Source organism: Kogia breviceps, chromosome 8 (assembly GCF_026419965.1).
Source record: "Kogia breviceps isolate mKogBre1 chromosome 8, mKogBre1 haplotype 1, whole genome shotgun sequence".
In the NCBI taxonomy this organism is placed as follows: Eukaryota; Metazoa; Chordata; class Mammalia; order Artiodactyla; family Physeteridae; genus Kogia; species Kogia breviceps.
The window spans coordinates 43,038,065-43,060,354 of NC_081317.1; the positions used below are offsets into that span (position 1 = coordinate 43,038,065).

General features: G+C 41.5%; 3 protein-coding genes across 4 annotated transcripts in view; 2 read left to right on the forward strand and 1 right to left on the reverse strand.

Moving 5' to 3' along the window:
• Positions 1-221: 221 nt before the first annotated feature.
• On the reverse strand, positions 222-940 carry SMIM27 (small integral membrane protein 27). The gene is made up of 2 exons (XM_059072831.2): positions 752-940; positions 222-442 (listed from the first exon to the last, which is right to left on the reverse strand). Exons 1-2 carry the CDS (start codon positions 794-796, stop codon positions 350-352), a joined length of 138 nt encoding a protein of 45 aa, XP_058928814.1. The 5' UTR covers positions 797-940; the 3' UTR covers positions 222-349.
• TOPORS (TOP1 binding arginine/serine rich protein, E3 ubiquitin ligase) lies at positions 591-11,021 on the forward strand. Of its 2 annotated transcripts, XM_059072776.2 has the most exons (3): positions 591-797; positions 2,286-2,480; positions 7,936-11,021. In XM_059072776.2, the coding sequence occupies exons 1-3, from the start codon at positions 795-797 to the stop codon at positions 10,870-10,872; spliced, it is 3,135 nt and encodes a 1,044-aa protein (XP_058928759.1). In that variant the 5' UTR covers positions 591-794; the 3' UTR covers positions 10,873-11,021. The 2 variants fall into 2 exon arrangements, with proteins under 2 accessions (XP_058928759.1, XP_058928760.1); XM_059072777.2 differs by lacking the exon at positions 2,286-2,480 and having other exon boundaries at positions 615-797.
• Positions 2,397-22,290, forward strand: part of RIGI (RNA sensor RIG-I) — a 66,467-nt gene continuing 46,573 nt past the window's right edge. Inside the window, 1 exon segment of the mRNA XM_067041066.1 lies at positions 2,397-2,480. The gene's annotated coding sequence lies outside the window, so the exon portion shown is untranslated.

A 22,290-nucleotide genomic window follows, 5' to 3' on the forward strand; every position in this document is an offset into this window, starting at 1 on the left:
GGTATACAATGTAATGAAATGTTGCAATAAACAAAAGAACAGAAGTTCCACACACTTTTAAAGAAGGCTTTCTGAAGCATTTCAAAAGAAGTATTTTAGAAACTCTAGATTAAAAGGCCTAGATGTAGGTTGCTTTGTTATGTGAGAACGTAAAAGACAAATCTTTAAGTATATGAAAAAGTAGCATATTAGTGGTTATTATAAAGGACGGTATACAAAAATGAATTTCGAAGCATTTTATTAAAGATTTTACTTTAAATCGAGACGTGTCAGATAAGCATGAGGTAAAGAATTGTATATGCATGGAATCAAGTCCAGAGGAATTACAAATTTTCATTCATCCCGAAGATTATGGGTATTTCTTCCTTAGCTGTCGCCGTGCAGCTACAGTTGATGCATAGATGACGTATCCCCAGGAGAGCAATACGACCGCGAGGAGCAACTAAGAAATGCAAGAGGAGGAGTAAAAGCAAAAACATGTGAGTGGCACTTCCTCCTACCCCCATCAGGTTGGTGGGAATTTTAGTGACAAACTCGTATAAATGTGGTTCAGGCAGCAAGTACACCACGCCGCTCTTACGTAAGAAGCGGAAGAGCGTGTCCTCCCGGAAGAGGCGGAGTCGAGTTGAGGGAGTGAAAGGCTTAATTCAGCAATGGATTTTGGAGTTTCTGGGCGCTGAAGAAATAGCAGGCATTCACCCGCGGGCCTCAGGAGTCGACCCCGTGGAGCCTCTCCAGGACCGGGACCTACCGCTGAGTAAATCCGGTCCAGGGTGCGGCGACTCACAGGCTTCATGGTAAGGAGACACCGGTGGTCCGCGGGCACGGGCGGAAGCCGCAGGCCCTAGAGTAACCTCCGGGGCGGTGGCTGCCGGGCGGCGGCCGCCATCTTTCAGCCGGGCGCGAGTGCCGGCCCACTCGCTTTCCGGCGCGTTTCCCTTCGGCTGGGCCGGCCTCTTCCGCCCGGAGCTGTGGGCGGTGTCACGTGACCGGGGGCCGAGCCCGCCTTTCGCGAAGGAGGTGAGAGAAACGAGAAAGTATGTTGGAAGTGTTTTTTGCCACTTAGAGGGATAGGCTTGACTCGTCAGCCGGTCTTCCTTCAGTTCCAGAGCAGTATTAATACGAGATAAGGTACCGTCGTGTGCATTTAAAAGTTTATTTGGAAAAATAATCCACGTTTTAAATACTACGCCGACGTCTCGCGCTCAAAGAATTAATGTTTCCTCCCGGATCTGTTCCCACAATGTAGGTAGTTCGTGTATTCATCTTTGATGTAAACAAGAATACCACCCGCTTTTATATATAACTGACGAATCGTTGTGGGAATCCCTGTTAATTGAGCTTTTCTTCAAGAAACAAGGCTTTGAGAACGCAATGGCTTGTTGATGTCAGTGATACTTTTAAGAAATAACGTGGCATGAATTACCCGGCAGAATGTAGCTGCCAATCAACAAGTGTTTATTGAACGTTTGTATGCTTAGGACGGTAGCACGATCAACTATTAAACCGAAGGACAGAGTTTGGCACGCGGAGCCAAGTTCAGCCCTAGAATGTTCGGGACACTCACATTTGAGGCTAAGAATGGGGCAGAGGGCCGTTTTAGGCACCAGACGTTATGTCTCTGTAATCTCAGCTGTCGCCTAACCAGAGTTTTAATGCAGATTTCGGAGAGTGGGGAAGGGTAAAAACGTTATCTGTTTCGGGAAGATTTCAAGGCCCTATTCTCTTAGGTTAAATCCCTGTTTATCCCTATACTGGAGTTGATCTCTCTGAAAACTGTAGGCCTCTGATTTGGGTATTCCATTCGAATCCCGGTGTTGTTTCCTAACTGCAGCCGGAGGTAGTCCCTTAACCTCCGGGTAACTCAGTTCCTTTTTCTATACACCAGATGCAGTTTTAGTAACTTCTCACAGAGTTTGGTGAGGTTTAAATGAGACCAAGCTAGTTATCGTGTCTTCCGGGTAAATTAGAAGCAAACTTTAAACTAGTGCCCCCGTAATCCCCAGATATTAGTAGCAACCAGAGTGACGGTATGATAGCGATTTCTGCCTCGGAGCGTCAGGTCCCTCTCATTCCAGTAGCGGAGGGGGGTGGGGGAAGGGCCGGGATCGGGCCGAGCGCGCTAGGCCCCGCCTTCAGTGCCGGCGTCCTCTACTGCGCATGCGTTACGCAGGCGGGTGCTGTGTTTTGACTTGCTGGGGGTCGCGGAGTGGGTTTCGTTTTCTGCCACCGCTTTCTGCCACCGCCCTCAAGCAGCCATTGGTGATGAGCGCTTTACGTCGCAGGGGTCGCAGCAGCCGCCGGGGTCTCCGCTGTCTCGCGAGGAGGGTGAAGCGCCCCTGCCTACTCCCGCTCCCGAGGGCCGGCGGAGAAGTCGCCGGGTTCGCCTTCGCGGGTCCTGCCGTCACCGACCCAGCTTTCTGGGCCGTAGGGAGCTTGCCACGAGCTCCCCAGCCGGGCCTGCGCCGGTATCCTCCGAGGTGAGTGAGATCGGGAACAATGGGGCGCCGGGGTCGGAAGGGCTGGGCGATCTGGAGCTCCCGCCTGCAGCTAGGCCCAGGGTCGAGGGAGCTGCGGTCCGGGCCTGAGGCGCCGTGGCTGCCCGGCGGGCCGGCGTCCCGGCGGCTCCCGTCGCGCACCTGTGGATCCGTGCCGGTGGGCGGGGGAGGGCTGCTTTTCGAGAAGCGCTCCCGAGGGCGCGAGCCCAACCCGTGTACTGGAAGGAGCTCCGTCTCCGGGGAAAAAAGCCGACACAAAACAAAACGAGTCTGAGTCGTGTTATCGCGGCTGTCATAGATGTGACCTTGGGCGGGCCCCTAATCTCTCTGAGTATGTCTGTAAAACGGGAGTAACGGTATTTTAGTTCGTTGTGATTATGTAATGCACGCGGTGCTTATCTTAGATCCTGGCAGGTGGCAGTTTTCAACGAAAGGAAGTGACTGTCGCCGTGACTGTTGGAGTTTGTACACTGTTTACACCCCGTAAGCCAGTGACTTCTTCATCAAGTCAGCGCAGCTTTCTTCACGGGCTGCTGATTGGTAGACTGGAAGGGGGCAGTACTGAGATGAGGCAAATAGTGATTTGAGAGGAAAAGTGAATAGAATTTTTGGGAGGTAATTTTCAAGATTGTTTAAGATAAATTCAGAAAGAGTTACCGAAGATTTAAGTTAATAGCGGTGAGGGGTTGGGCTTTTTAGTTTGTTTTTAGTCAATGACTGTGAAAGCTACAGGTCAGCCAAAGCAGTCATGCTTATCCGGAATGAGTGGCTTTAGAGGGGAATGGCTCCCAAGCAATTCTTTTTATTGCTGAAACTGGAATTAAATTTCGTAGGGTCTTCATTATTTAAGTTTTCTAGGGTCTGGTTAGTAGGTCCTATAACTTTTGTTTGATTTCTTGGAATTGGTGATTAGATTGCAGTTCAGAGACATACATGGTTTCTTCCTTTCTTTTTTTTTTTTTTTTTTTTTTTTTGCGGTACGCGGGCCTCTCACTGTTGTGGCTTCTCCCTTTGCGGAGCACAGGCTCCGGACGCGCAGGCTCAGCAGCCATGGCTCACGGGCCCAGCCGCTCCGTGGCATGTGGGATCTTCCCGGACCGGGGCATGAACCCGTGTTCCCTGCATCGGCAGGCGGACTCTCAACCACTGCGCCACTAGGGAAGCCCCATGGTCTCTTTAAGGTCACAAGAGATTGGGCCCAGATTGTTTTTAATACTTGGTATATTTGTAGTTCATCCACTTGTGAACCCTTTTTAGCCACTTTGCTTAGATATATTAAGTACAATATTGATATTAATATGAAAATCATTTAGTTGTTATAGACTGTCATCTTTCTGGGCATTTTATAATCAGTTATGGATGATGGAAATGATCAAAATTAACTTTATTTTCACATAACATAGGAAAACAGTATTAAGTTCTTACTGCCCACCAAGCACTATGCTATGGGTTTACGTGGAATATATCCCTTCACACAGCCACCTTTTCAGGTGGGTACTATTACTCAGCCTGTTTTAGAATTGAGAAAATGTAAGATTTTGTGAAGTAAAATAACTTCCTCAAGATCACGCCACTAGTAAGTGGTTTTGATTCTCAGTCCTGGCTCTACATTAGAATTAACATCACTCCGTCAATGTAATCAGCCAGTGATTAAATTGTATATACAGTGATAATTTAAGGAATGCCGTAGAAGACGACTTTTATAGGAAGTCTGGTTTTATTAAATATTTAATTCTGCAGAGCATTCCTACTTTGTATCCTTGTGCAGTTTTTTAAATGTCCGGTTTGTGGTCTAATTTAGATTCTAGCCTCCCGATTCTTTATCACCCTCCACCTGTCTACCCCTCCATCCATTTTCCCTAGATATGTATGCACATTGATTATCTGAAATTTCCCCCAACATGTGATATGGAGGGTTCTTATCCCTGTTAAAGCCAACACATTTGAAGATTTGGGGAAGGGAAGGTTTTGCTTAATCAATTTATTCTAAAGATGGTAAACTTTATTTAGAATTTGGGAGGCAGTTAAGGAAAAGGGTTCAAAAGAACTGATTAACTTATCCCCTATGGGGAAATTAATTTGAAGTCCTAATTCCTAGAGTGCTTGGATAGAGAAACTTTTATCACAGGCTTCTTCTAGAACCTGAAGCACTAAATCTATCATCAGGTCCACCTTTGCTACCTGACCCGGAACTCTCCCGCTAACCTACAAATCTTCAGTCTGTCTCCTAGCCATCCCTGTTCTACGTATTTTTGAAACAGTTTTGTTGAGATATAATTTATATTTCATCCATAAAGTTCACTTCTTTAAAATATAAAATACAGTGGTGTTTAGTGTATTTATGGAGTATACTTGTGCAACTCTAATTGAACATTTTCATCATCCTAGAAAGAAACCTCATAACTGCCCCCCCAACCACCAGTCTGCTTTCTATCCATTTGCCTATTCTGTAAACTTCCTATAAAATAGCATACAACATGTGATCTTTTGTGATTGATATTTTTTCATTTAGCATAATGAAAAAACTCATCCATGTTGTAGTATGTGTCAGTACTTTATTCCTTTTTATTGTCAAATATTCCATTGTATGGAGATTCCATATTCATCAGTTGATGGGCATTTGGGTTATTTCCACTTTTAAGCTCTTAGGACAAACACTGCTATGACTCTTCACTTGCAAGTTTTTGTTTGGGCATGTTTTTGTTTCTCTTCCATGGATAGGTGTGGAATTGCTGGGTCATGTGGTAATTCTACTTCATTTGAATTAGCAAGTATTTTAATTTTAGTATTTAGTGAAGATTTTGAAAGAGTAAATCCTTCATATGATGATTTATATTCATTGCCATTATTTGGTGTTAACGATGAATACCATTCTTTGTACCGAAAGATATTCCTGTATAGATATACAAAACCGGACTAATAATTTGTACTTTTTTACCTACTATGGATGATGTTACTTATAATTCTTTAGACTGGTGCTGTCAGATTGGTTAACAGACTTCTTTTTCTTTTTTCCGGTACGCGGGCCTCTCACTGTTGCGGCCTCTCCCGTTGCGGAGCACAGGCTCCGGACGCGCAGGCTCCGGACGCGCAGGCTCAGCGGCCATGGCTCACGGGCCCAGCCGCTCTGCGGCATGCGGGATCCTCCCGGACCGGGGCACGAACTCGTGTCCCCTGCATCGTCAGGCGGACTCTCAACCACTGCGCTACCAGGGAAGCCCGGTTAACAGACTTTTAAAACTAGGGAAGGGAGGACTAAAATTCCATTTAAAAAATTATAGTTAGTTGAGATTTTGTTTTACTTGAATTTCAAGTTATTACCAAATAATTTTTTTTAATGAATGCATTCTGGTTTGTGATTTTTATGTGAACTGGAAATGTTTAGTAAACACTAAAATTCTGTATTCCAAAGAAAGAAATTAAGATAAAATGTATTAACTTGAATTTCACCAGTCTTTTTAAAATTCTAATTATTCCTTTCTTATATAGAGGGGCAAACTGAAGTCCAGAGTTAATGTGGATTTCTCCAGTTGATGGAGTTAGTTTTAGATGAAACCTGGTCTTCAATCCAGATCTGATAATCTCTCCAGTGCCCTGTTCACTCTTCACTCCTTCCCCTAATGCACATGCACAGTCTCTTATCCTAATGGTTTTTATTTTAAAGATTTATTTTTCTCCTGAGCAGGAGAATTTAAAAATATTAGAAGTAGGGGGAAATGCTGAGAAATTTATGTAATATTAAGGTTCCAGACTTTAAATATATTAGCAAAAATGCAATTAGTATTAATATATTTATAATTTTTTCTATTTAAGAACAATGGTAATTTTTACATTTCCACTCTAGAAACAGAGGACTGGAAGTATTTGGAACCCCCTGAAGAAACTTGTTCAGCGTTAATTGGTTTCCTATTAAGTTATAGCTCTGAGAAAGCTAAGATGCCCTAGATGAGCAAGTTTAATTTGAAGTCTATGGTGAAGTACTTATATTTTACAATAATATTGATGGGTTTTTATCATGGGTTTTATTTGTTTTTGTTAGACCTAGGTATGGCCAGTGAGTTTCTTGTTTAGGAAATTGCAATTCTGTTATTTGACTAGATAGCAGTTGACTCATGATGGGACTTTCTGTGATGGTGGAGAAAGATCAGTAATAGGCCCAGAAAAATATAAAGGAAGAAACTAATATTTAACATCTGTAAAATGATTAGTGTAGAAAGCAGCTAAAGAGGGATTTTTAAGACAACAAGGCCAAAATGTAATGCAACTAGATTTCAGGTCTGGAAAATTCATTTTGTAAGTTATGGGTCTATATAAACTGACAAATTTAAAGCAAACAGAACTAATCTTTAAGATTCTAGTGATCCTTGTGAGAAAAAGTAAGGAAGGAGGCTGAAAATATGATTTCAAGGTATTTAGTAACTGACTGGATTAAATAAAAAGGCGAAGAAAAGCTTCTTAGGGAGGCTGAAAGGAGTCAGTGATGAACTGAATATAATAGTGTAGTAAGAATAGTGTAGTATAACAGGAGTGTAGTAATAATAACAGCAACTAACATTTACTCAGCAGTTGCTATAAGCCAGGCACTGCCCATGAGTGCTTTTACATTTTGTTATTTCATTTAATCTTCACTAACAGATCCTTTTTTGTGTGTGAAAGAATCTTCCACTAAAAACCACAGAAATGGTTCAAATAGGTGAACTTTCTGGTATGCAAATTTTCTCCCTAAAGCTAATTTTAAAGATACATGTATAATACTACAAACAAAACAGTTGAGTAGTCCGTAGTGTTTGGGGCATATGTATGCAAGATATAAAACCATGTGTCAACTGAGAATTATGATATTTTTGGTTTTTGTTTTCTAGAGAAGGATGGCGGGGATGGCGGGGGCGGCGGGGAAGCACATAAATGGACATTTAAAAAAATCTGGAAAAACCATGAGAAAATGTTAGCTGCTAACTCTGAGTGGAGGATACATGGGTACTTGGTATATTTTCTTTTGCACTTTTTTGTATATATCAAATTATTTTTTTAAAAAAGAATAATAGACTATTATATAATATTTGAGAGCTTACTGTGGACCAGGCACTTTTTCTAAGGGCTTTTTTTTTTTTTTTTTTTTTAACATCTTCACAAATCCTATGAGGCAGGTTCTAGTATCAGTGAGCTACAGATGAAATTGAAGCATAAGGACAGTAACTAGTAACTAATCCATAGTCACACTGGTAATGTGGCAGCAGGATTCAAACCCAGGAAATCTGACTTTAGAGCTTGTGCTTTAAGTACTGTATTATTATGCTACACTGCCCCTTTATGTTACAAAGACAATAAACTACTTAACTATTTTTACCAAAGTATGTTTCACAGTCATTTGCATTTTTTTTCAGATTTTAGATTTCTTTTTTATCAGGTTACTGATGTATTTTTTTCCCTTTTACAGATAATGGCATCAGCCGCTAAGGAATTTAAAATGGACAACTTTTCACCTAAAGCTGGCACTAGCAAATTGCAACAGACAGTACCAGCTGATGCATCTCCTGATTCTAAGTGTCCTATATGCTTGGATAGGTTTGATAATGTGTCTTACTTAGATCGCTGTTTACATAAGTTCTGTTTTCGCTGTGTACAGGAGTGGTCAAAAAACAAAGCTGAATGTCCACTATGTAAACAGCCCTTTGATTCTATTTTCCATTCTGTGAGGGCAGAAGACGACTTCAAGGAGTATGTCCTAAGGCCTTCATACAATGGTTCTTTTGCTACACCTGATGTTCGACGATTCCGCTACCGTACAACTATGACAAGGGAACGAAGTGCTTCTATTTATTCACCTAATAGTACCATGAATAGAAGAACAACAACCCCACCAGATAGTGGAGTAATATTTGAAGGGTTAGGCATTTCAGCAAGACCTAGAGATGGTGAAATTCCTCCATTTATGAGACAGATTGCAATAAGGAGGCCAGCTACTGCAGATGAAAGATCTTTGCGGAAAATTCAAGAACAGGATATTATTAATTTTAGGCGAACTCTCTATCGTGCTGGTGCTCGAGTTAGAAATATTGAAGACGGTGGCCGCTATAGGGATATTTCAGCTGAATTTTTCCGTAGAAATCCAGCTTGCCTTCACAGATTAGTCCCCTGGTTAAAACGTGAACTCACAGTTCTCTTTGGAGCTCATGGATCATTAGTGAATATTGTCCAGCATATCATCATGAGTAATGTTACTCGCTATGACTTGGAGAGTCAGGCATTTGTGTCTGATTTAAGGCCATTTTTACTAAATCGGACTGAGCATTTTATACACGAATTTATCAGTTTTGCCCGATCTCCATTTAACATGGCAGCCTTTGACCAGCATGCAAATTATGATTGTCCTGCTCCTTCATATGAAGAAGGTAGCCATTCTGATTCTTCGGTCATAACAATATCTCCTGATGAAGCAGAGACCCAAGAGCTGGATGTTAATGTAGCTACTATTAGTCAGGCACCATGGGATGATGAAACTCCAGGGCCATCTTATTCAAGCTCAGAGCAGGTACATGCTGCCATGTCTTCCCTTTTGAATACTTCTGACAGTTCAGATGAAGAACTTGTAACAGGAAGAGCCACATCTCAGATGCAAGGAGTACAAACCAATGACGACATAAATAATGACAGTGATTCTTCTTCAGATAATTGTGTCATTGTTGGGTTTGTTAAACCACTAGCTGAGAGGACCCCAGAACTTGTTGAACTGTCCTCTGATTCTGAGGAGTTAGGTTCCTACGAGAAAATGGAGACTGTAAAGGCACAAGAACAAGAGCAGTCTTACAGTTCTGGTGATAGTGATGTTAGTAGATGTTCATCTCCACACTCTGTCCTTGGAAAGGATGAACAAATAAATAAAGGTCATTGTGATTCTGGTACAAGAATCACATCAAAGAAGGAAGAGAAACGGTCTGTATCATTGTCCTCTCCCAGAGACCTGAGCTCATCCATCAGAGGAGACAGAGTATATTCCCCATATACCCGCAGACACAGAAGGAGGGGAAGATCCAGAAGTTCAGATTCGTGTTCCCAGAGTAGGAGTGGCCATGATCAGAAGAATCGTAGGAAGCATCATGGGAAGAAAAGAATGAAAAGCAGACGATCCAGAAGCAGGGAGAGTAGCAGACCTAGAGGTAGAAGAGACAAAAAGAGATCAAGAACTAGAGATAGCAGTTGGTCAAGAAGAAGCCAAACTCTGTCTCTAAGTAGTGAAAGCACAAGCAGATCAAGATCTCGTAGCAGTGATCGTGGTAAAAGAAGATCACGGAGCAGAAATCGAGATCGTTACTATTTAAGAAATAATTATGGAAGCAGATATAAGTGGGAGTATACTTACTATAGTAGAAACAAGGACAGGGATGGCTACGAATCATCTTACAGGAGGAGGACTCTGTCCAGAGCTCATTATTCCAGACAATCTTCAAGTCCAGAATTTAGAATGCAGTCTTTTTCTGAAAGAACAAATGCTAGGAAAAAAAATAATCACAGTGAAAGGAAATATTACTACTATGAAAGGCATAGATCGAGGAGCCTGTCTAGTACTAGATCAAAGACTGCATCTACAGGGCCTGACCGTGTGAGAAATGAAAAGCCTGGCGGGAAACGAAAATACAAAACACGGCATTTGGAGGGTTCTAACGATGTGGCTCAACCATCTCGGGAATTTGCTTCTAAAATAAAGGAAGGTCATTACTCAAAATCTTCATCAAAATTGGATGGAAGCTATAAAAATGAGAGTGACAGCTTTTCAGATACCCGATCATCAGACAGAGAGACAAAGCACAAGAGAAGAAAAAGGACCCGGAGCCTAAGTGTAGAGATAGTTTATGAAGGGAAAGCTACCGATACAACTAGACACCATAAAAAGAAAAAGAAGAAACATAAGAGGAAACATAAGAAACATCATGGCGATGATGCTTCACGTTCCCCAGTTGTGATTACCATTGACAGTGACAGTGATAAGGATTCTGAAGTAAAGGAGGATATAGAATGTGACCTTAGTGGTCCTCAAAACCCTCTACAAAATGAATTTTTGGTTCCTTCCTTGGGACCATTTGAAACTAAAGATGTAGTTACAATAGAAGATGAATTTGGTGTCCTGGGCAAGGAGTGTGATATTACCACACTTAATAACAACTTGAATAATGCCAACAAAACTGTAGATAATATTTCACCCCAGGCAGCTTCAGTTGAACAGACTCTTGATGTAAGAGAAGAGAGCACCTTTGTCTCTGATTTGGAGAGCCAGCCCAGTAATGTCTCTTATCACACTGAGTCAACAAGGCGATTGCCATCTCCACGGATATCATTAATGTCAGTGTCTCTTGGTAGAGACCATGATATGTCTTAAAACTGCCAAAGCGTCTCATTGAGAATTCTGGTGGTATAAAAAGGAAAAAAAAAAAAAAAAAAAAAGAACTATGTCATCTACTGTAGTCTGTTTAAAGATGACACTTGGTGAAAACTCTTTTCCCCATTAAAAATATTTTGTGATTTGTGTGTGTGTGTGTGTGTGTTAAAAATTTGTAAAAATCATTATTTGTTCAAAAAATATGTATGTCCCACCCTCAGAGATATGCACTTTTAAGTGAAGAAAATGATATTGCTAGCAGTTTATTTAAAACTTGGGATCCTTTTAAAATAAAAAATATAAATTTTAGAAGTTATTTCATAAAGCCATATGGTATTGACATATTTTTAAAGTAGTCAATGAGTATTTTTGAATTTTTTTTTGAGAGTTATTCTGGAAATGTGTTATAAGCTAGGAGAATCCCTTTGGACAGTCTTTATTTTTCTTCTTAAAAATTTGTATGATTCAAAACCATTTCTTCAGGTTAAATTGAGGAATTTTATCTGCACAGTTTATCTTGACATCTGCCAAAAGAAAACTTTAAATATTTCCTTTATATACTTGTTTATCTGGACTGCCAGTAAAGCAAATGTGTATTCAACAAAAGAAAAAATAAAACAGTAACACTTTAAAACAATCCAAAAATTTTCCTTTGCAGTATTGATTGTTCTTTAAATCAAATTATTTTAGTGGAGCTAAACTCTTGTAAATAGTTAAGGATATCCTTGTGTTATAAATACTGAATTTCACAGTTTTAATGTGACTACATTTAACCTCACAGTTTTAATGATTATTTTAGTTCTTTAATCTGATTATGAAGAGTATCTTAATTTGCTGTCTTCAGCAAAATGCAGTTATGTAGTATGTAGCTTGCTAAAAACAAAAACACCCTTGCTTGACTTCCTTTATATTGGTAGTTCTTTTACACGAAGTGGCTGTGTTTATGTTTTATTCTGGTTTAGAGATGATAAAAACTGCTGTACATGTATAGCCTAACATAGGATTGCCAGTGAACAGCAGAACTTGGATGAGATCTAAATTTAGCCGTCACTTTGCCTTGCTCCCATGATCATTCATTGTTCAACAGAAATTGTAATGTCTGCAGGTGTGTGGCAGGTTTTTAGGGATTCCGTGATAGAACAAAGCAGGTATGTTCCCTTTCCTCATGGGAGATATATATATATATATATATATATATATATATATATATATATATATATATATACACAGTACAAACTATAAGCTCTCTGGAGACAAAGTATAATTTCCTGTAAGAGCATACAGTGGGAGCCTAATCTCAGGTGGAAGTAGTGGTTGAACTGAAATCCAGAGAACAAGTAGATATTAACTAGGAGTAGAGTTGTCAGCAAAGCGGATGTGCAGAGATCCAAAGGCAGAAAGGGAGTCTGGCATATTATAAGGACTAAAAGAAGCAGGCTTAGTTAAAGGACAGAGTGCGGGACCAAGCTTTGTAGGCCCCACTAAGAGTTTGTGTTTATCCTAAGGGCAGTAGGAAACTGGTTTGTAAAGTAATGAGAATCTAAAGTTGACACAATTTTAGTAAGCCCAGACGTTGAGAAATTGTGGGATGATTATAGCTGATCAAAGAATATACTTCGAAATTATGAAATGACTGTAGTTTTTCTTAAGTATTAAAAATGTAAGAATGCTGTTTTATTCCACATTCTGCTTTTGCATGATATTTTAGTGAACACTCATCTTACTGTTTTGAGTTAAACACTTAGAGAAAAACCATCTTAATACATGGCACCATCACATCATCCTCTTAGGTGTTCAAGCCAAAAATTTCCAAGCCTTTGATTCTTCGTTCTCCCTCAGCCCTCTCATCCAGTCACTAAATCTTGGTCACTAGATATTTTTCTAATATTTCTAATGTGTCTGTACAAGCATCCAGTTTAGGCAGCCATGATCTCTCACCTGTACTATCATAATGGGTCTGCCTGCATCCACTGTTTACCTCCTTTCTTTCTGTCTTTCTTTCTTGTCTTTCTTTCTTTCCTCCCTCCCTCCCTCCCTCCCTTCCTTCCTTTTTGCTGTATGCGGGGCTCTCACTGTTGTGGCCTCTCCCGTTGCGGAGCACAGGCTCTGGACGCGCAGGCTCAGCGGCCATGGCTCACGGGCCCAGCTGCTCTGCAGCATGTGGGGTCTTCCCAGACAGACAGGAACCCATATCCCCTGCACTGGCAGGCGGACTCAACCCCTGCGCCACCAGGGAAGCCCCCATCCATTGTTGATGTAGCTTTCAAAAGACCTTTAAAAACATTTTTTCCCCCTTTCATTCTACTTAAAATCCTTCAGTAGCTTCCTATTATTCTTAGGATATTTATTAAAAGGAAACAAAAGTCCAACATAATATGGATTACAGATCTCTGCTTAATTAGACTCTAGTCCATCTTTAGCTTTTCTCTCGCTTCATTTGTGCTCTGGCCACACTAGCCAGCTTCAGGTCTGTGGAGGTGCTGCTCCCTACTAATTCAGAGCCTTCATGCATAGCGTTTTTCTTCTGCTGGGAACTGAATTCTCTGGCTAAACTAGGTTAATGTTAAAGTGTGCCCCTCCACTCCATTATTTCCTCTCAATTACTTCCTCTTAACAACCCTGGACTCCTTTAGGGTATGCATCACAAGTTAAGGTTGATTACTAATGTCTTCTCTCTCACCGGTCTGAAAGTTCTTTGGCAACTGTATGTGTTCTGCTATATCCCTTCTCTATTTTCTTTCACATAGGATATGCTTAAGGTGCTTATTGGGTGGATGTATAGGTGCTTGAGATTTTTTTAATTGGCTAAGACCTGCTTTCTGCTTTCACAGAGCTATACTTTTATAAACTTGCAACCTAACACTGCATTCGTTTAGCCTATTCATCCAAATTTATTATTATTATTTTTTTTTCTGTACGCGGGCCTCTCACTGTTGTGGCCTCTCCCATTGCGGAGCACAGGCTCCGGATGCACAGGCTCAGCAGCCATGGCTCACGGGCCCAGCCGCTCCGCGGCATGTGGGATCTTCCCGGACCGGGGCACGAACCCGTGTCCCCTGCATTGGCAGGCGGACTCCCAACCACTGTGCCACCAGGGAAGCCCTATTCATCCAAATTTGTTGTCCATGAGACATTTTATTTTACCTCAGGTTTTCAGTGTTCTTGAGACATTTCTGTAAAGGAACTGCAACTAGGTATTTGCACTTGCTCATTCATTGGGCAAGCACTTGCTCAATCTCATCCTCGGATTCACAACAGGAAAACTTGTTATTATTACTTCCTTGTCTAAATAGTCAAACTTGGCCTTAGCTCTTGGGGGAGGCAACCCAAGGGCTTCCCTAACCCATCTAGTCTGTAGTAACAATGGGTGGTGTGTACAGAGGAGCAGAATTTATGCAAGGTCAGCTGATGGCCTGTACTTACTGGGAATTATTTTTACATCATGTGGAATAATTGTAGTCCCCTGTACCGTAGGCTGTGGACACCTGAGCCAGCCGGTAATGCATCTCTGGACTTAGAAAAAATTTTCAGAAGGTGCTTTGGGGTACTGGAAACCACCAGCACCCATTGTCCCCACAAATTGGGGCAGGGGATGAGAAATGGAAAGGGGTTCCTACACACAAACCAGATTTCATCAGGATTCAGAGCATGGATCCATTTCTGTTGTTTGGGTTTTTAAAAATTTGTTCATTTATTTACTTTTGGCCACACTGCACGTCATGTGGGATCTTAGTGCCAAGACAGTGGAACTGTGGAGCCCTAATCATTGGACCACCAGGGAATTCCTGAGCATGGATCCATTTCTAACATTAAGCTCATTAGACCTGTGTACTATCGAATTGGTGACATTTTAAATTACTATGATAATGTAGAGACCAGAAATTGTATAGACACGTCTGGTGATTGGTGCCTTTAGGAAAACCCACATGGGCATGTAAATCATAATCATTATGTAACCTATTCTCAAATGGTTCAGAAGATGCGTATGTAGTTGGAGAGGAGTAATGATAAGTCATGGTACAATTTAAAAATTGGTGAACGAGGGTAAAGCAGAAATCCTTTGTACTCCTTGTAATTTTCACGTAAGTTTGAAATAGTTTCAAAAGTGCTTTTCTAGGCCTGCAAGGTTGCCTGCATGTGAGAATGTGTCAGTGAGATATCAGCCTTGTATACCCTGCAAAAGGGAGAAAAAATCACAAAGGCAAACATGTGACTGTTAAAGCCACTTTCTCCGTGAGAAAGAACGGAAGTCACTAGACTACTCTTGATTCCATGCTCAGAAGCAAGTTTGTGAGGGTATAAAACCAAAGAAAGGAGAGTTTGCTTTATTTTTAAAATTTCAAATGGGAGGGAGAGAAGATTTTGGGGAAGGAGGCCTTAGAATAGGAGAAGTTGAAAATAAAGGAGAGCAGTAAGTGCTGTAGCAAAGGGGATCCAGAACACAGGTATGTGAATTAATAATGGATATAGAAGCAGAGGCGAGTCTTATTCCAAAGTGGCAGAAGGAAGTAAAAATGCAGAGAGACTGGTGGGTAGATGATTAAGATGAGGTAGTAGTTCATTTTCTAAAGCCTCTCTTTTCTCCATGAAGTAGGAAGCAATGCCATCTTCTGAGAAAGATGCATCCTGAGTAGGATTGGGCTTGAGGAGAGGAGTGGAAAAATGTTCCTTGAGGGTCGTGGAGAGAGGCTTAGTTAAGAATTGCTGATGAGTGTTGAGGTCTCACCTGAGATAATGGGATGTTTAAATTTATGGGACCCTGAAATTTGTGATTTTGCCCTGGTAGCATTCAACAATATGGAAATAGAAGCAGAAACTAATGTTGGACATCTAGTATGCATTCAGTATTTCTACAGTGAATGAACAAATGGATGGATTTATCTATGGTTGACATATTGCTGAATGTAAGTGGTAAAAAAATGGGCAAGGGAGTTGAGGGAGATACTGGTGAGTGTAGTTGAATTAGTGCATTCTGGTGTCTGGGCTGTGTAGGGAAGGAAGTGAAGCTATGAGGTGACCATTATACTTACAGAACAGTGAGGTATCAGGGGATTTATTTTCCCGTGAGGTTCAAGTAGGCATAGTGGGGATAGGAGTAAGAAGACTGAAAAAATATTTTAGAGAGCACCTAATTCTAGCCATGACTGGAAGTTACAAAAATGGGTGGAGGTGAAGGTGATTGGAATTGAGGATAATGATCTGTGAGGCTGTTAAGTATTCTCTACATGGAAGAACACTCTGGGTGATGGTGGGAGATACAGGATGGACAAGAAAATGGTAGTTGTGTCACGGGTATTATATCTTGTCCTTTACGCTCATGTTCTGCTGCAGCAGCTGACTCATGCACAGAAGATAACCAAAGCTTGGTAAATAATTGATTAATTCCTCATTTTGAGTTTTCAGTCAATACCTGAATCTCTGAGGTATTGGAAAACAGTAAGTGTTATTTGGCCACTTTAAAAAGTACAGTTGCTTGTTACAATGTCATGGAAATTAGTAAATTCTTTCCTACTTTACTTGCAAGGATATTGGGGGATGGTAAATACCATTGGATCTGTGCCTGAGAAAAGCAAGTAAATTCTTTCCTACTTTACTTTGCAAGGATATTGGGGAATGGTAAATACCATTGGATCTGTGCATGAGAAAAGCAAGAGGTAAGGGAAATAGAATTCACCTTAGGCCAAGGTCTGAGTCTAAATTCATCCCAGTAGGAGCCACAACTGCAATGTTTGCGAGAACCTTAGGTGGTGTGCTTTCTGTAGACACGGGGCAAAATTAAAGCATCTAGGATTTGCCTGGCATAGGCTAGCTTCTGTTTCTCTGAAAGATCATCTGCACTTCATATAGGTGAACAGTTCACTCCTAGGCAAGGGGCTATCTCTTTGTTTTTCTATCTGTAAAATCATTTATTCATCAGATACTGTGTACCTGTGGTCCAAGATTATGCTAAATGCTAGGGTTATAAGGATGAATAGGAGGGCACCAACAAGAATTTTAAAGAAGGTGGGGATGGAACAATTAGTCTTGGCTCTTAAGAAACAAGTAGAGATAATGTAGAAGGTTTGGAGTGGGGAAAGTCTCAGTAAAAAAAAAAATGTTTGAGAAGCTCTTTGCAGTAGTTTAAACCAGAAATCAAAAGGGCCTGTGGAACAGTGACAATAGGGATCCAGAAGAGACGCTAGATTCAGTAGATTTCTGAGGTAGATGAGATGAGATTTGGGCACCATTTTGATAAGGATGGGCTGTGAGAGATACATGGTGACAATATTCAAGGTAGGAAATACAGAAATAGGGATAGTTGGGGGAGGAAAAAGAGTTCAGTTTGAAACTGTTTGAGTTGCCTAGAGCTGTGCTGTCCAATATAGTAGCCACTGGCCATATGTTGGTATTGACCACTTGAAATATGGCTAGTGAAACTGAGGAACTTTGGAATTTTGAATTTTATTTACATTTAATAGCCACATGAGGCTTGTGGCTACCATATTGGCCAGTACAGGTAGAAAGCATTTCCATCACCTCAGAAAATTCTTTGTACAGCATGGAATAGAGCATACCATGCAGATGAAAATTTCCAGTGGGTAGCTGGAAATAGGAGTGTGCATCTTGGAGGAGAAATTGGGGCTAGAGAGATGATTTAAGAGTCACTGGGAATAGAGTAGTAATGAAGCTGTGGGAATGGATGAGATCTCCCAGAGAGGGGAGGTAGAGCAAGAAGAGAAGCAGACATAGGTGAGAATTCTAGCGAACACAACCTTAAGGAGGCTGATGAAGAGATGCTTTCAAAAGAGACTGAGAGGGCTTCCCTGGTGGTGCAGTGGTTGGGAGTCCGCCTGCCAATGCAGGGGACACGGGTTTGTACCCTGGTCCGGGAAGATCCCACATGCCGAGGAGCGGCTGGGCCAGTGAGCCATGGCCGCTGAGCCTGCGCGTCCGGAGCCTGTGCTCCGCAACGGGAGAGGCCACAGCAGTGAGAGGCCCGCATACCACAAAAAAAAAAGAGAGACTGAGAGGTGTTTCTTCTAGTGCCATATACTTTTTTTTTTTTTTTGCCTCCAATTTTGTCTTGTATCTCCTCTGTTAAATGCAGTATCCTGCACACAGTAGGGCTTAAGCAGATTTTCCACTGGGTAGAGCAGGTGAGGCCGCCTCCGAGGATATCTAATATGATGTAGACAGTACAGGACTATGAATGACAGTCTTTTGACCTTACTCAATCACTGTCTTTTGTTAACACTTTTCCTTCATGCCCAGCTTTGATTTTCTGGATTAGGTTTAAATCACTTCCTTGCAATTCCCTCCAACTCTCTTGCCTTTCTGTCCTCATTCACCTAGTTTAGGGGTTGGCAACCTTTTCCTGTAAAGGGCCAAATAGTAAGTATTTTCAACTTTTATGGGCCATATGCAATCTCTGTTGTCTATAGACTTTGTTTTTTTCTATAACACTTCAAAAATGTTAAAGCATTTTTTAGCTTGCAGCCTGTAAAAAACAAGCCACATACTAGATTTGTCCTGCAAGCAATAGTTTGCTAACCCATTACCTAGCAAGACCTCAATCTGGATGAACCCAGCTCTTAACTTGTCCCTACATGCATCCTGCAAAGCATTCCTGAAGGAAATCAGTAACTGTATAGATTAGTGTCACTGTGAAAACACAATCACCAGCCTCAGCTTCATATGATACACATTACTGTACAAGTTTATTATTCTTCCCCATTGATATAATGGATATTTCACATCTTTTCCTCCTCCAAATCACCCATTTCTCTCTACCACACACTTTCCATACTGGCTGGGCAGTTCTGGTCAGTGTCAAGGTCAGGCAAACAAACTCAGCCTGTTTATCAAAAACAATACCTCTAGCACATTATTAGGGACACTGCCTGCTTACTTGGTCTTTACTGGCTTTCTCATATGTTTAGTCAACTGGTGGGTCTGCTGATCTAGGATGGCCTCAGCTGGGATTACGGGGCTCTTTCCATGTGGTCATTTGTCTTCTAGCACATTAGCCTGAGCTTGTTTCTATAGTGGTCACAGGGGTCCAAGAGAGAGCAGAAGTGTGCAAAGTCTTTTGAAACCTGGGCTCAGTATCAACACACTGTCATTCCCTCATTGTGTTGCCTACGGCAAAGTCATAATTCCAGGCAGATGCAAGGGGAGGGAAAAGAGACTCCACTGTTGATGAGAGGAACTGCAGAGTTACACTGTAAAAGGTGTAAATTTTTTGGAAAAGTGAACTGTAATTTTCGCTCTCGACCTACCATGATGTTCATCTCTCCACTCAGTGGATGAAGCCCTCTTTCTCTAGGCCTCTGTTCTCAAACTTTCACATGCGTCAGAAGCAGCTGGAGAGTTTGTTAAAACATGGATTTGCTGGGCGCACCCCCACAGTTTCTGATTCAGAAGGTATGGGATGCCAAGAATGTGTTTTCCTAACAAGTTTCCAGGTGGTTCTGATGCTGCTGCCCTGCAAACCAGTTTGAGAACCTCTGATGGAGGCTAATCCTCCCTATGTTCTCTGGATTTCACTTACCTTCACTTTAATCACAATTTTGGTGTCTCAGTTATCTTCCTCCCTCCTTTATCTCTTGTTTTTCAGTGACTTTGCTACTCAGAGTGAGGTCTGTGGACCAGCAACGTCAGCATCACCTGAGAGCTGGGTAGGAACGCAGAGTCTCAGGTCTACTGGATCAGAATCTGCACTTTACAAGACCTGTGGGTCATTCGTGTACACATTAATGTTTGAGAAGCACCGCCTGTAGATAGTTCTCATCAGCAAGCAAGCGAGCATGTTCTTGATTTCCTCCTCCAAGCTTGCCTCTCTCTTCCAGTGTCCCTGTTAATAGTTGACACCACCATTCGTGCAGCGCCTCAGGTTAAACAAATGGGAGCTCTCCTTGACTCCCCTCTCGCATATCCTTCATCCAGTTCAACAGCAGATTGTGTGGGATTTTAAGGTTATATATCCAGCAACTTTACCACTTCCACTGCTTGATCCTAGTCCAATATGCCATGTCTTGCACTGGGACTAGTGCTGTAGCTTCTTACCAGGTCACTGCTTCCCCCTTCCCCCTTGCAGTTTGTTTTCTGTTCTCCCTCTTAAAATCCTGCAGTGGTACCCCAGCATATTTAGGATCAAAGCCGTTGTCCTTATTTTGATAAGTCTGTCAGGCTTTACGTGAACAGCCTTGGCCACCTCTGTCTTCCCTCTCCCCAACCCATTCCACCCCACAACCCTGCGCACCTTCTTTTCTTTTGCGGACCCAGTTCACTACTGCCTTCCCGCCGTGGCAGCTTTTTTTTTTTTTTTGAGTGGAATGCTCTTCACCCAGTTGGCATGCCCTCACTTTGTTTGTGTCTTCCCTGATCAACTCATGTAGTATAAGCAGCCCTGTTACTCTTTATTCCCTTATTCTGCTTTATTTCTCCTCATTGCCCTTACTACTACCTGGCATCTACCAATACTTTCTTATCTGACTCCCACACTAGAATGTCATAAGCTCTAAACTTAACTTCTCCATTTTAGTCATGGTGCTACCATTTTCACAGTCATTCAAACCAGATACCTGGACTGTAGCTTTGATTCCTTTTCCTCTTCTTTTCTGCTGCTGTTCATGCAATCCTATCACTAAAATATATCTCTTCTTCTACTCCCACTGCCACTGTCCTTATCTAAGCCCTCATCATCTCCTACTTGAGTCACCTCCCAACCGAACTACTCGTTCTGTGTAGGAGCCAGAGAGTTCTTTCAAAACATGTGATGAGACTATGTTATTGTTTGCTTAAAACCCTGCAAGGTGTTCCCAGTGCGCTTCATTCCTTGTATTACGAGCCCCCGTTTACCTCTTCAGCAGCACTGCCTACCATTTACCCCTTGTTCTTGAAGTTCCAGCTACAAGTGTCTTTCACTTTTTCTTTTTGACCTACTTCTGTTTCTGTCCCCCTGCATGGAATCCCCCTCCCAGCTTTTTTTTGAATAGTTGATTCCTTCTCATTCTTAAAGATTCAGCTGAAATGTGACCTACTCAGAAAAATATTCTCTTACCATTGTATTAAAATAGTTTTTTCCAATGTCCATTATTTTCCATCTCGTGACTCTACTTACTTTCTTTGTATTACTTCACATTTGGCAATTTCTTAATTGTTTACACTTTTACATCTTTACTGTCTGCTCCCTCCTCCAATCAGACTCTAAGCTTCTGAGGGAGACTGTTTTTCACATAGCTCCAGATACCCAGTTCTTTTCACAATACCTGACATACAGTAGATACTCTGTAAATGCATTGGATGAAGTAATGCCCAGGTGAGGTAGAGAGTCTGCTGAATCCTTTCTTCTCACCATTCTGTGACACTTCCCTTCTTCCCCGACCTTGGTCAGATTTTACGTACAAATCTATCACTTGACTCTATCTCTGGGACTTCAGTTCTTTGAGATTCTACACTATAATTGTTGATGTTTAATAAATCCACTGTTATTCAAAGCTCTGTTGTTTCCTACTGGTAGCATAAAAGGAAGCGTGTCTTTTTTTTTTTTTTAAGGAATTTTGGATCTGATTTCTTTTTCTCAGTTAAAAATCTAAACCCAACTAGTGGCAGAATAGCTTGTATAACTGATTAAAATGGACGAAATATAAAGAACAAGTACTTGAAGGCACTGAAAAAAAAATCAAAAGGCAGAAACTAGAGGGAATTAGACTACTGAAACCCAGGAACTGTACTGCATGAAAACTGCATTTATTTGGCTTTTCTTCTAAGGGTTCCCTCCCAGTCCACATGGAGGTTTGCAGATAAGCAGAAAATCACAGGCATTGAATTAGAAGATGAACCCTGGGGCTGCCAAAGTGACAATACTGAGGGGGAAAATTCTGAAAGAAAGGAAACACAAAGGGGGACCCTTAGAATTTGTATATAACCTGCACTCAAATCCTTAGCTGTCCTTGAGATGTATACATGCAGGGGAGAATCCAAGGGGCCCAGGTAAGCAATAGCTGGAAGGCTGGAAAAGCTCAAGAGAGATCTCAGCTGAGAAGGGAAGGCAGAATTTGGAGTCTGAGTCCCACCAACTTGGAAAGGCAGTGGAAACATGTAGGGCTTTTCACCTGAAGCCCCTCAGGGCCCTGCCTTAGCAGAAAAGACTATACCCCTGAATAAGGGAGTCACCTTTCATTAAAGGCAAAACTTTAACAGATGTGTGAAACCCACCACAATGTGTGAAACAAGGCCTCTGTAATTTCAAAATGAATAGCTGGTAAGTTAGCATGCTAGAACAAAAAGCAGCACTCTCCAGAGAAAATAATAGAATCCAGAGATTCTACAGCATATCTGTAACGTTCAGTGTAAAATAAAAAATTATTAGACAAGTGAAGGAATCCATAGGCAAGAGAAAAAAGTTACAAAAACAGGCTGTGAGATAATCCACAT